Here is a 15335-nt window from a genome sequence, read left to right on the forward strand (position 1 = left end):
TCATCACTACTAGACTGGATGTTGTCATTATTACAGGATTATAACTGTGATTCTAAATGTTTCACTGGCTCTGCACATGTGCAACAGAGTAAGGCCTTTCACAGAAGGAATGGACCGCATTGATTTGTTTTTACGGTGCCAACTCAAGGCGATATTTACAATTATAATATATGTAAATGTACGACTGAGTTGAGCCTGCATGGTGAAATAAAATCAATTGAATACATTCCTTTAGTACATGCAAGTCTCTGCAGATACTGAAGTTGGGGGACCAAATATCTACAGTGATCCAGAAAAAGGAAGAAGTTTTGTTTGCTTCAGACAAAAGAACCTCAGGTAAAATCTCCAGCTAGATGAGACACCAGTTAGACCTTTGTGTGATTGGTGTTTAGGCTGCCCTCTGTGATATTTGTCCAATAAATAAGCTTTTCTTATGCCTCCTTTCTAAAACGTCATTCTGACATCACGCATGCTGCTGTTTCTGTGAAAGGCTGATCTGAATGAACGCGCTCGCTGGACACAAGCCATTCATAAAGTTGTGATATTCAACATAAGTCTGCAGATTGATCCCTCTCTGCTGAGAGGGGTCAGAGGTCAGGCTGGCACTTACAGAGCACACCTTGCTGAAGGGCACAACAGCAAGACAATCAAAGCCCTCTTCGGTGCTGCCCCTGTTCAGTCCCAGTCTCCTGCGCTCCCTCCTGTCCCGATGTGGAGGTGGAGGCCGTCTCCGTCTCCTCTCCGACCACCGAGTCGCGGATCAGGAAACAGCAGCGTGTCTCTGGAGATCGCTGGGCAGCGTGTGGCTCGGCCCCTTTCAGCAGCCAAATTCAGGAACAGGAACAGCAGCGTCAACAGTGCGCTCTCCAGACGCGTCAAGCGCGCAACAAAACACCGGAAACACTCGGGATGTAGCCTTCAAATTAAAACAAATGCGTTTGTTTGTAGGGATAAACATGGACAAATTTATCAACTGGTTATTTGTTAATAGATGCCACACATTTGATCGCATATTGTCATGGCGTTTGGTGCCTGCGCGACTGTTTGCAGGAATGTCTCATATTACGATTGTGGCAATTTAGACGCAGGCATCAAAACTGTACGTTTGTCTAGAGGAAAACAGTGGAAAATATTGCTTAATCTGCTCAAATTCTTAAAAATAAAATAAATAAAATATCATTTTGGTCATCTTATACACTGAACACCACCAAGAGTTGAATCTTGTGGTTATTATTTTGAAAATGAGAGCGATAGTCGCGCTTGATAGAAGTGGCTGACTTGACTCTGGCGCGCTCCTGTCTCTCCTCTGTGTGTGTGTGTGTGTGTGTGTGTGTGTGTGTGTGTGTGTGTTGACTCCCATCTCTCTGTGTCTATGCGTCGTCGTCTCTGCTCCCCCAGTCCGGTGCTGCTGCACATCCACAACGGAGCCACCACGCCGAGGAGGCGGGCCGACTGTAGCTACACCTCGGCCAGCGGTGCTGGGTTATAGCGCTGGTGGTGGTGGTGGAGGCGGAGGAGGCGGAGGAGGAGGAGGAGGGGGGCAACACACAGTGCTCTTCTTGCCCTTCCTAAACCGTGCACAGCCTGAAGCATTGAGGACACCATCAAATCAACGCGTACTGGAATAGTTTTGGTTTTTTTCGCCCAGACGCACCAAGTTGCAGCTGCAGAGGCGCACTTTTCTCCGTGGCTCCTCTCTGCTTTTTGCGCTCACAATCCGAAATGGAAGATGGTCCGTCTTCAACAAGCTGTTTCAGAAGGTTAACGGACTGTTTCCTTGGTGCAAGTAGGTATTTCTTTTTTTTTTCCTTTTTTTTTTAAAGCAACACTTTTTGAAGGATTAAAACAAAAAAAGAGGTAACAGATTTAACCTAAGCGTGAACAAATCTTCAGCCTTTACAGTCGTGCGGGCGGACGGTATTCGCCCATGTGTCTTCCCAACTTTATGAATGACAAATTGATAGCTGATCTCGATGGGTGGGGACTTCGCTGGAGGGGAGAAAGGGCAGGACTGCAATCGTTGGAAAACGCAGCGTAGTCTCGTTTTTTAATAGAATCAAGGCTATTAAGGCTCCCATCTCGGGCTGGAGTCGGTCCGGTCCGTCGCGGAGGGGGACAGCGAGCAGTGCTGCAGTGAGACATGGCATCAGAGAGCGGAGTCTGCAGCCTGAGCCTTAGTGAGGAGAGAGAGTGAAGAATCTGCTTCAGGAAAACACATTTTCAGAAATACTCGTGTAATAATGTGATCTTAGGGTTGATATTACTCCTGACGGAATAAAAAGGCTTCATTCTTATTTTATGATAACTCGTGATTTTCATAATTGTTCAAATAATCCCATAGCTGCTAATATCCATAAAATAATAAACTAATAAAATATGATAGTGGCTTTTTTTATTAGCTTTTCTCACTCCAATATGATTTTAAGCGTCAGAGGCAGACGTAATACACTATTTAACATTATTTTTTTAAAATCATTATTCGTAAAAAATGAAAAAAAGTGCATTAGTAAATCACTCCAGGAAATATTCGCACCCATTACAAGCTTTTTTTTATTTATTTCAGTGGTGAATTTACAGCCCTCGTTGCATATTTTGGCATTTTATCTTGCTTCTAAATCTTTGTGGGAACCTCTTCTTTAGGGATAGTTTTAATTTTTTCCTGTCTGCGATCGTAACTCTGCGTGCAACATGAATAACTCATGTCAGTGGCTCCAGTTGTTTCAGTGGCACCTCAAGTGACCTGCAGTGGCGACCCTGTAATAACAAGTTAGCAGTTCGGGGGCCTGGGATCCTAACTGAGCGAGGGGACGCCAAAGTACACACATAGCAGTAAACTGCAGTCATGGAATGTATTATTGAGGTACAGTATGTAGGTATCCCGTCCTCCCAGTGCTGACCAAAAAAGGACAAGAATGTCAGATTTTCTCAAAGCCTCCACACTTTTTGGGTTTCATGAAACAACAGCTGTCAGAGTCGAGTGAAGTAACACCTACTGTAGTAACATTCAGCTCTCTCTTAATAGTTTTCAATAAAAAGTCATCACATTTCAGCTCGATTCATGCTGTGTGAGTGTCATAGCTGGCATTTATGCTGCTCTTTTTTCCTTTATTCCAAACGCTACAGCTGTCAGTTAATCTGGGGTAAATGTAGGATTAACTTGACTCACTATTTGCCTTCTCACTGTATGTTTCCTGTGACTGTTGTGGCATCAGGCAGTAATTTGATTAGACTTTTTCCGAGGGCTTTTTGACACATGAACATTTCCGAACTAGAGTGCACACCATTACTGCATCTGCATCATTTACTGCACATGCACTGCTCTATGCAAATATTAAAGGGGCGCTATGTGGTTTTGTCGAGGAAAGTCCAAGTCAGAATTTTAATATTTACAGTACTAATGAGGTAATAATACAAACCCAGAATTATTGATTTTGTTCCATAACTGAATAAACAAGCTGTTCTCAGAGGAAATTAAGGTCAGCAGGTCACGGTTTGAAGCTAGAAAGGTGGCGGGGTCCGCCAAATATAAACAAAGCCATTCTGTACGAAGTTGTGTTGAGATCAGTTTGTTTATTCGGTTCATTCAGTCATGAAAGCGAAGAGAGTTTGTTTATTTAGTTTGTATAGGCACACAAATTTTATTTCTCTTCTGATAATTCTACATACTGCACCTTTAAACGTGTGAAAGATGACTTTAAATGCATCCATCACGGAGAAGTGGAGGGCTTTTTTTTGCTGACATGTTTATCCTTCTATTATATTTTGCCCTCTCTGAAGTGGGACAGGTTGCCGGACTCTCCAGCAAATCGAGTCCTCCCTGGAGAGACATCTTGCCGGCTCATTCGCTTCCCTATTGCTGCCATAATTCTGAGATATTATAGCTGTTTGTAGCCTCACGTTGCGTGCAGATCTACATCCGTACGTGTGTGTTTGTGTGCCTGTTTTGTGAATGGTTCTGGTCGGCATCAGAGGTCAGTCTGGGTCAGCCCTAATGTGATCTCTCAGGAATCTTTCAAAACCCAATTGGTTGTCTACGAATTGCTTAACTCAGTGAAGAAGGCTGCATTGTCAGGCAGGAAGTGCTCACGCTGGACATTTCCTGCCCCACCGCATGCCCTCTCTTTCTCACTCTGAGCGAGGACTCAAAACGTATACGGCTTGATATGATTGGAACATGAAAATTGAATTCAAATTTGAATGCCTAAGTAATTCCAGATTGGGCTGAGAGCGGTGTGATTTGTCTTCTGTGTTTATTTAAACTCTCAGGAAATTCGAGCCAAAGAAAATGAGCTTGTTACGCAGTTTGAACCCCCATTTCTTACATCGAGATCCGCGCAGGACTGGACGGGCGCCAGGGCACGGTACACAATCTGAGCGGCGAAAGAAACAGATGACATTCTCCTCAAGGCGTCCGTTGACCCCCCTCGTCGGCTCGTCGCCGGGGTTGGTATCTGAGTTGATGGGAAAAGGCCACATGCATGTAAGATTTCTTTACAACTTGTCCTCCTGTCAAGGCTCATAAAAGAACGCGGCAGCGGAGAAGACGCAAGGATCTGTGGTTCTCATTACACCGGGTCCCCACTGGCTCCTCTGCAGAGCGGCTGCAGAGTTCAGCGTCAGTCCAGATGTGGAGTGGGGAACATGACCCCTGATCAGTGATGTGGCTCTGGGGATGGAGGAGGAGGAGGAGGAGGAGGAGGAGGAGGAGGAGGAGGAGGAGGTTTTGGGCAGTGCTACATCAAACCACCAGGTCGGTCGAGATGCTGGCTCTGACGCAGCGAGTGCAGGTCGCTGTTGTCGGCAGTGTGATCTACCACCTCTGGCTGCCGTTCAGTTTCCTTTCACTGAGGGGAAATGCACAAGAAAAGTTTTGTGTTTATAACTTGAAGGTGAAGGCTGGCCTGCTGTGTGCCTGCAGCTGCAGTCAAGAGCGTTGCTGCTTGCCCATGACCACACTGTTACTGTGGATCAAGGGACATGCCTTATCTACATCTCAGTTTGCCATTTATAGCCCTTACCCTTTACGTCTCATGACCTGGACCATGGAAGTGGAAATAATGCAAATTACATTTCCATGGAAATCTCCCTCTCTCTCCCGCATGAGGTGTGAGCTTGCATGTTTGTGCAGCGGTGTTTGTTTTCTCCATGTGGGGGCGTGTCTCCAGAAGTGATGGGACTGCAGTTAAAGTCCAGGGTGAAACAGCGATTTCTTCATTTGACACCTTTCAACTGACTGGTTGTATTGATTTAGCCACACCGGTCACCTTTCCCTTGGCTGCTGTGGAACGTGGCAGAAGTGTGTATATATATATATATATAATGTGTGTGTGTGTGTCCACCTGCAAACAGACACACACGCACTCAGGTTCACCAGCTCAGGCTCAATGAATAAATGAGGTGAGCAGTGGGAGAGGAGTTAAAGCGTTTTCATCTCCGGCGCTGCCTCTTTCTTCTCCCCCTCTGCCGTGCACTGAATGTCAGCGTTGGACGCCGTGCTCCAGCCCTCCCATAGATAAGATAAGAACCACATGCTCTTCCCACCTCCTGGCAAGGGAGTCCCAGGCGGACCTGCTGACGCACGCACCCCGCGGCCCTCCCCCTCCTCCCTCCCCTTTCTGCCTCAGCCTCATGTCAGGAAAGTGAAAAGTAGTACCTTGGCAGCTTGCCCTTGACTCCCTGCCAGAAGGAGTGCGCTTCGAGAGAAGTGGTCTTTTCCCTTTTTCTCTCATGTGCATTTTTCATCTATGTGTTGCAGAGGAGGAACATCTTGCTCGCTAAACATCGGCACTGCCGGGGTCAGCCTCTGCCACCGCTCGACATCGTCCAACAGGAACGCCGGAGACACGCGTTCACTCCTGTTTCAGGCACCGTCTCACAGATCGCTTAACTTTGTCATGAGGAATAGAGATGAGCGATGAAGATAGGATGGAGCTGGTTGTTGTTTTTTAACAGCTCTTGAAATGTGCATATGTGAGTTGATTGTTTCAATTAAAGCATTACCTTGCTTTGGCAGTCCCTCCAGGAATTTGCAGTCTTTGATAGCAAGGATAAAGAAAATTCAATCAACCAATCCTGACATTACGGGACAGGGCTTGAACTTTTCTCTAATTCTTGCAGGATTTAAGCAAAAAAAACCCCAACAACAACTGTATCCACGTTTGCCCTCTTCTGCATTAATGAATTGTAATCCAAATAACAACCAAAGTCAAATGAAGTCACGCGTCACCCTTATCCGTGGTCTCATATCAACTTTGGACTGGACAGCTACATTAGATTTTTCTCAGGAGCAGTTTCTGAGAAAGACACCAGAAGTAACTCCGCTAACAAACACTTTGTCCCCCTGCCAGCTGAGGAAAACTACATTTCTCACTGCAAACCCTGGTTAATGTTACTATGGCTCGCTGGCAAACATCAACCAAACATGAAGAATGACTTCTCATTGTTATTATTATTGAAATCACATAGTTGTGTTTACAGTGATAGTGAGTCATACCCTTCCCAGGATGGTGGGGTCGCGTCCCCCCTCTTCCCCCTGTGACTTACACCTATGCCCTCAACTACAAGAACCACCTCTTCTCCAGATAAATCAATGCCTCATCAGCTTTCTCTCAGCTGAGAAGCCTCGTTAAACAACCCTCACCCCATGTTGTGTAATGTCTGTTGTGGGGAAAGAGTTTTACCTGAGCAAACCTGACAGGCTGAATTCCGGGCAAACGTTTCTGAAATATGCTCAGTGTTGTGGGAAGCTTATGGAGCGTTCACATTTACTTATCAAATATATTCATGCGCTTTAACTTTTGAAGAAGACTCTTATTAGATCTGATTAGATGTTATGATTATCATGGAAAAAAAATATTTTAATCACCTCTGCAGTTAATGAAAAAATAGGTGACATTTCATTAGTAGATGTTAAATTTGTAGTTGATTAAACCTTGATAATCATTTCACTGTTAACAATCAGTCCAATGCTTTATAAACGTTTATTAAACAATTGTTTATTGTACAGTTGCAGCTGATGTTTATAATACTGTGTAAATGGCAAATAAATACTGTCCCGTTTATCTATAAACAATATGTGGATAGTCAATATAAAGTTGCAATTGATGTGCATAAACCTTTACAACTGTTTAATAAATAAAAAAGCATTCCATTGTTTGTCAACTGTAAAGTAACTATTTATAACAGTCTAATTACTTACATATTTACTAGTCAGTAACAATGTTATTGTTATGGGTATCATACGGTGTAACCAAGAAATGACACAATAATGTTGCAAACCACAACATCATTTTGGGCTCAGTGGCGGGCTCAAGATGTCTGAGAGGCAGGGGCGAAGAAAATAAATAGGGCACCAGCTTTGTAGTGAAGAGAGGGCGCTTTACCCTTTTTTACCCACCACAGTAGTGTCCAAAGGGCAATGTCGCTGCATTTCTTACAAAAATTGCAGGCACTACCCCCGAGTCCACCGATTTTGGGCTCCGTTAGGGGCGACAACTTTTATGATTGTCCATCACAGTTACTCAACATCAAGCCCCAGCATCAGCGATGGATGTGTGTGCTCTGAATTGCGCTCTGTTATATCTGTAACCACATCCAACATTGTAAATAAATAAACAAATAGATTACTAAAAAAAATGGACAGATCAACCGAACATAAAGACTCATAGTTTGGCTGAAATGACCGTGAGATCCTTACAGCACTGCTGTGGGTACAAAAGGAAACCTCACCATGCGAGTTTTCTCTCCGTGCTGACGCTTGTGTTAAGAAATTCAGATTTCAAAATAGAATCCTCCGACGTAAAAGAGGAAGTGGGTCCACAGCTGATGACGTCCGTTGCAGTCACCATCTCTGTTCCTCGGCCCTCAGATGAAGACTGAAGTGATGATCTAAAGCGTGGTGTGGCATCAAAACGGAGTCGGAGAGGTTGTGTGGACTTGAATCAGACCAAATGTAAATGTTATTATAGGGACAGATGAGTGGTTACAAAGAAATGAGGCCTTCCCCTTTTCTTGTCCCATTCTCTGAAGGTGCTTCCTATAAAGAGATGTTGACACACAAGGTTTCTTGTTGTGACCTGTGATTGTGTACGATACCCCATCACAACTGACTATCAGGTTTCAGTGTTGATGCTTGTTTCAGTCCTTTAAAGTTGCTGCGTGAAAGAAATGTTTATTAAAAGCACATTTTATTATACGATGCCGTCAATTACTTGGAGTATCTCAACAAGCCATTTACTTTTCCATATAAAAGCAGACCGTGCCTAATTGATTTCCTTCATAAAAACGCTCATAAACTTAAATCGTAACTCCCAACGATTTACTATTTTGGAAGCTTTTTCAGGATGTTTTGATGCCCCCAAATGCCATATTAACACCACAAACTGGTGCCGACACACACGTATAGAAGCCCAGCCCATGGCGTAAACGTTGTGGATGCGAGACCCAGACGGACTGCGACTGGTTCTGGCCTCCCCTCCTCAGTCCCAGGGTGTGGTGAGCTGCAGTCAAGATAAGTGTTATGCAACAGTACCTCACTGCATGAACTCAGGCTTCAGTTTTTACACAGGAAGCCCAAGTCTGAGTCAGGCACCAAAATCCCTGCCAACTGGGCTGCAGCCACTCACAAACATGCTGCACAACACGCTGCCTCCCGCCTATACGTTTGTCTCAATGAATGTTTGACTAATTTAGAGCACAGAGGTGAGAAGCAACTATATTCAGTACAATACGAAGGTGATTTTAAGCTGTACGGACACACTCTGCACACGTATTTCTGTTTTGTGTTTCGGGGTGAATCTTGTACATTTAACTCCACTACAAAAAAAAAAACATGATGGATGTATGAAATACAAGTCATTGTGAGAGACAAGTCCAGTGCTTCTCAACCTTTTTGGCTGACAAAAAGGAGTGTCGAGTTCGGGCCCCTTGTCATGATTCACGTCTGGAGAGATTTTCCCTTTAGACCGTTCAGATGGTTTCATTTAAAGACAAGTCTGGGGCCCAAATTTTCACAAAGAAGCAAAGATTTGGAATACAAATAAGTAAAGCAAAGCTTTGTTTTGTCTTCCTTCCTACTCTATTTATCATCTCACCATCTCCCACATTTATCTTGTGACCTCTGGAGGGAGTCATACATAGTAATAAATCAGTCACCGTGGACATTTTTATGCAGGCGAGTACTTTTACTTTTGATAGTTTAAGAACATTTTGTTGATAGTACTTGTGTACATTTACTTTAGTAGCACGCCTTTGACTTATCTTTCAGTATTTTAACAATAAGGTAGTAGCACTTTACTTATGTACATAATCTGAATACCATAATTCATAGGCTGGCTCTAGATTTTGAAAAAGATTAAATGAGACAGATCTAAAAAGAGCTTGTTAGATGATGAAGATTCAGACATGTTTTTGTCACAATTACATAAAATGGACCGAAACGCAAGACACACACAGAGGCAAAAACTGAACCTGGCAACAACAAATGCAGTAAAAGGAAAGTACCAAGTAATACAAACCAAACCAAATAACCACGAGGAGCAAATCAGGAACGTAGGGAACACTCGAGGGCCATGAGATATGTGGCCGAAAACAGGACTGATGCAAGGATGAGCACAGAGAAACCAACAACAAGCGAGAGAACGACACAGGCTTAGATACAAACTAAGCTAATGACAAGATGAGCTGCAGGTGGACGGACACTGGGAACAGGGCAGTGCTAACGAGGCTGATGTGAGACAGGTGGGGGTGGGTGGGATCAGACTGGGCAGGAATGCCAGAAACACAGGAGGGAAGACACAAGAGCTTGTAACTACAAAATAAAACATGAAATAACCAAAAACCAAAACCATGAAAGTTCTATCTGCACGTGTTGAGTTGCTTTTGATCGACATGCCAGACATTGTGTTTATTATGTGAAGTGACCAACGACAATACCGATTATTAGTAATACAGGAGACTGATAACTAAGATAGATAGATAGATAGATAGAAAGTGCAAGTTAGTGCATTTTAAATTAATTTATTTTATATCCCAATTGGACAAAACAACACAGAAAAGGATTTTTTTTTCTTTTTTTTAAAAAAGCTGAATTTCGACCCAGATAATGTTCCTAGTTGATAAATTAAAAACATTTAGTGCTTATCTTGATGACCACATTGTTTTCAGCAGCGCTGGCCACGGGGGAGAAGAGAAATTTAATTGAGGTTTGACAACATAAAAGCAAAAACTCGGGTCGAACCAGTGACCAAGCCGTTGCGTCTCCCACAGCAGGCTCCCTCCCTCTCTCCTGATTGAGTGAGCGCATGTGGTTCCCAGTGGGGTTAACCATTCTGGACCACAGCATGTGGGACGGATCTGGCTGCACCTTTGATTAGCCGTCGTAGTCACAGGCCCAGGACACTGACGCATATCCCACAGCTCTGAGTGTCACTGCGGTCGCATTATGTTGAGCCGTGGCTCGAAAGATTTGTGAAGGAATCAGAGAGAAAGTCTGTAAGGTCGACAGAAAGTAGCAGGAATGCTGAGGAAAAAAAAAAAGTGCCATCAATCAACATCATGCTGCAATAAAGTGGCTGTTGGGTCAAACCAGTCATTCCTCTGGCATCTTTTTCCACAGCCCTTTAATAGAGATTGACGATATTTACATTTCTGACTTTTTCCAATAACCAGTGATTTCTTCTTCTTAACCAGTACAGATGAATTCATTTATCTGGAGTTCACCTGAACTAAATGTGAAGCTTAGAGCAGACGCACAAACAGCTTCAACAGCCGCCAGTCACTGAAGGAAATGTTGAAAATGTGTGTGTTGATTTAACATCGATTTAGAAGAAGTCGGCCGTTGAATGGTTCCTTTAGTGCATCGTAATTCTGTATTACATTTTCATATGTCTTCTCTGTATGCATTCAATTTCGTTTCATTTTGAAACCATAGTTTTGAGGAATATGTCATGTGGAATGAGCCTGTATCACCGTTTTGGTGTCATTTCTACAACATCATAATCAGTGCTGCTCCGGGACCATCATTTCAGCTTACCAATCAGATTTTTCTGATGTCATCGCTTTGTGGCTTGTGAAAAAAGATGGGAAAATACGTCCATTGTAGAACGTCGTCTCCGTAATACATGTTTTTGACACTGTGGCTTGAACCAATTTGTTGGTTAGCATCCGTGGCCCTAGTTTTTGCCCAACAGTCAGCTTTTGCCGGCCCTTGGCAACTGACTGAGAGAATAGAGTTGGCGGGGGAGCCTGTCGATGAGAAAAATCCCTGTGATTGATTGTTCAGATAAGCGATTCAGTGCATGGGAAGAAAAACAGAAAATAAAAGAGAAAGTTCCTTGAGCCTGTAGCATCAACGATTTTCCCAGTTTTCACTGTTTCTTGATTTTTATTCACCTGCGTGCCCTTTGCCACTTCTTTGCTGCCTTGCGATAACAATTGCAGTTTGTATGTCTTGAGTCCTGACTTTAGTCAAAGACTGCCTCTACCTGGTGCCGTGCAAGCTAGCTGACCACCAGCTGTAGTCTTTGCAGTGTGTTAAGGTGCCACTAGTTCTATGATGTCCGTTTGGTGTGCTAGGGACCTTAACCTAACCAAACAGAAACATTTAAAAAACCAAACAATAAAGAATAAGAATTTAAAAATAAGCTCCACATTGTACATGAGCCCCCCATTGCCTGTGCTCGACCCATGTAGCCACCATGAATATGTTTAAATGAATCCCACAAACACTGTCCTGCTGTCATCAGAGCACAGAGTGTGTATTAATACGCAGCTGAAGTCCACAAAAATGTTCTATATACTCCTGTTTGATTAATGTTTGATAAAGACTACAGTGCCCAGCTGTTTTAGATAATGTATAATGAGTAATGAGTCTTTTATTTTAGTTTTTTTTTTTTATTGTAACCTGATTTTAGATTCCAAAGGCAGGTTTCTTGCTTTTGGTCTTTTCATGTGACTTGTTGACAACGACAGAAATATGGAACATGCTCAGCCTTATCCTTAAGCAATCACTGACCTGACACTGATTAGCCGAGAAATGTATCGAGCTCCGTCCGCTTGTGATGTCAGTAAAAACACTGAATTTGACAAGAATGTAACTATCACATTCTTTTCCTGCAATACGTGCCAAGATAAAGGTTAAGGGTTGAAATGGGGGTCACAAATAAACAGTGGCTGTTCTAGGCAGCCAAGGTTCGCTCTTTCTTTGCCACTGAGTCCCTGTTTTGTTTTTTTCAATTTTTCCTAGTGTGGGTCAGCAATTTTAAGCACAGGGTCTTAGCCAGAACACCATTATATCAACCGTCTTGTACCCACTGCAAATTTTTAATCACTGTAGTGCAGTTCGTTTTTGCCCTGTGGAAACAGAACATTTGACTATTTTTGTTCATGTGCACACATATGATAGCTAAATAATTTTTTTAGAGCCCCGTCGACACAGAAGTCGTATTCATAAATTGATACAGCTTCCTTGTCTTTTCAGTTGTTTTTTTTTTTGTAGTGTCACCAGTCACAGTGCCTCCTTTGTGTTTCAAATAGGACAAAGTCGTCGGGGTCTCTTGCAGCGCTCCCGTTTTACTCCTCCCTGTGTGTCTCTCCATCCCCTGCAGCTCACTCCACCCCCCCCCCCCCCCCCCTCAACTTTCTCTGATTTATGAAGCCGTATTCTGCCGATGTGCGTCAGAGCTGGCCAGGAGTCTCGTGAGGCGTTCCGCTCCTGAAGATCTGTGTCTCGTGTCTGGACAGCGTCAGACCGCAGCGTCCTCCATCCCCCGAACTCCCCCCCCCCCCCCCCCAACCCACCACCACCCACCCCCACCTCTGTTTGCCTTATTTGCCTGCAACCACAAGCCTGCTCGACCTACAGACACACACACACAGCAGATGATCCATCGTAAGTGAAGATCAAATTATTTGTTCTGGGGGAATGGATCAAAGGTCGCAGATAGCAGCAGACTGTTTACCAGAGTCAGGAGCACTTTGATTCTAAAATTGAATCAAATTAAAGGTTATTTAACAACTGCAAGTCTTAAACACTCTTCATTGAAATGCAGGAGATACCTGCAGCTGAAGTGGATGCTTCGAGCCCCCTGCACCATTCGACACAACTGTCGAGCCCACGCCACCCCCCCTCGTTCAGGTCATCCACCATCCGGGTACCGTGCAGGATTTCAGACAGACAGCCCCACTTAGTGATATTTTCATTCCGCGGGTGTGTTTGTGTGTCTGACAGCAGAACACATGCCTTCCAGCTGCATGTCCTCCTGTGATTCATACTTGAAGGGAGTCTACACAGATGCTGCTGATAACCAGACATTTCGTGAGAAGGCGGTAGAAAAAAAACTATAAGGGCTGTCTAAAAACAACAACACTCTTTGTTTTATTATCTGATAAAAGACACAATTACCCCACACCATACCACAAATCTAAATTTATCAGCACTGCTGTACAGGATTTGTATTTTCTTTTCTTGGAAGAATTACTTTTGATTGCCTCTAATGTCAGTGTTGAGTTCGAGGTCTCATGACGAGATGACGTCTCAGTTACAAGGCTTTGTTTCAGACGCACACTCCATTTGCGTGAGTGACCTAAACATGATGGTTTCCTAGTGGATCACGGCGGCCTCTTAGACGCCAGCGGGTGCATTAAAAACAACTTTCCCCCAACGATGGTCTGGCAAATGGCTTTTTTCCCTGACAACAAAGACAGTAAACAGCAGCACTTAGCGAGCTCTCAAGAACCTAATTGCCTATTAAGCACAATCGAGTCCTCCTTTATCCTGCTGCCTCTGTTGGGGGCTCCTGTCCCTGGAGACGCAGCTTTACAGTAAACATAAGTGAGCTAGCCCAGCTAACAGCTTTAGCTGGAACCTAGGCACTGTTGCTGCTGCCGCTGTCACCTCAGAGCAAAGAAAACGAGATGACCTTCGCTCGTCTCCAGCCTGTGCATTTGTTTCGGTGGTTGTCAGGAACACTGTGCGCCTTTGATTTCCATCCTCCTGTATCTTGCATGTCTAGCATTTCCATGATTTCTCATTGTTAATTTGAAAAAAAAAAAAAGTCGTTATATTACCCAGGAATAAAGTTGTGCGATCTAAAAGACATCCTGTTTCTGTGTTTTCAGGCTTGACAGATGAGAAAGTGAAGGCCTACCTCTCCCTGCACCCGCAGATGCTGGACGACTTTGTGTTAGAGAGCGTGAGTGCAGAGACGTTGGACAGATGGCTGAAGAGGAAGACCAGCAGCAGGCCTGCAGGTATACCCACACAGACAGACACACACACACACACACACACAGGGACAGACATGGGAACACACACACACAAACATGCTGCAGCAGTCTGGATCGCAGTGACATAATGATCGGATCAGTGGATTTCAGTATATTGAAGTAGAGTTGTAATATTTTGCTTTGGTTAAATGTTTGTTCTTTTTTGCTCGCATAATCCCGTAAGAGTTCCCGACTAGTAAACCACAAATACGAGCTGCCCTGAATATCTGCAGCCGAGTCAGGCGCTGAACAAATGAAGGCTTTTTTCTCTTTAAGACCAGAGAATAACCAGAGTGTTCCTCTGCGGCTTGTGTTTATTATCCCGGCCATTTGCAGTACAAATCACTCATCTTCACATGTGTCTCCTTCAATCGTCAGTGTGTGTGATAGACAGAAGAGAGGCAGAGGGAGTGGGCCTGTCGGGTGTTTACGGGTCATTAGATGTGTTTGAGCGGGCCGAGTTGAGTCTGTGCCGTGCGCTCCACACACAGCGGACTGTTTCTCAGACCAACCGCATCCATCAAGGGCCCACAGGGCTGGCACTCGGCCCAGTCGAGCTGCTGACGTCAGAGGCGACCTCCAGAGACATGCAGCCGGCTGAAGGGGGCCCAGGGGAGGGGTAGGGATGGTGGTGGTGGGGGGGGGGGGGGGGGGGGGTTGTGCTGGCTCAGGGTGTGGGTGTGTTGAAGTGAAGGGGGAAACTGGCGGAGGATGGATTTGTCACATTTTGGAGCTGCTTTCTGCTTCATGTACAGACAGCCGTGTTCACGGCTGCCATGCAGACGTCGACCTCTGGAGTCTGAGCCTGCATGTGAAACCATTTACTGTGTACAGTTTGTACGTATGTGTGTGTCCGTGTGTGTTTAGGTCGACAGGTACCAAATAGAGGTCCTCATGTCAATCCTTCTCGCCAGGCGCCAAATAGGAATAACTAATTTGAGTTCAGAGCAGATGGAGCCTGTGCTGATTCACAAAACTTCATCGCGGAGCAGAAAGCGAAAACTTTTTCGGCTAACGTTTCCGTGTTTTTTGGGGGGGTTTTTTGGTTTTCAGTTATCATATGAGTCATG

The 15335-nt window shown here is 44.4% G+C and overlaps 1 protein-coding gene across 1 annotated transcript in view; it reads left to right on the top strand.

Moving 5' to 3' along the window:
• The window catches only part of pde10a (phosphodiesterase 10A), a 71690-nt gene that overhangs the window by 18778 nt on the left and 37577 nt on the right, over positions 1 to 15335 (top strand). Inside the window, 1 exon segment of the mRNA XM_030441647.1 lies at positions 14119 to 14250. Coding sequence (XP_030297507.1) covers positions 14119 to 14250 — 132 coding nt within the window.

This window comes from Sparus aurata, chromosome 15 (assembly GCF_900880675.1).
Source record: "Sparus aurata chromosome 15, fSpaAur1.1, whole genome shotgun sequence".
Lineage (NCBI taxonomy): Eukaryota > Metazoa > Chordata > Actinopteri > Spariformes > Sparidae > Sparus > Sparus aurata.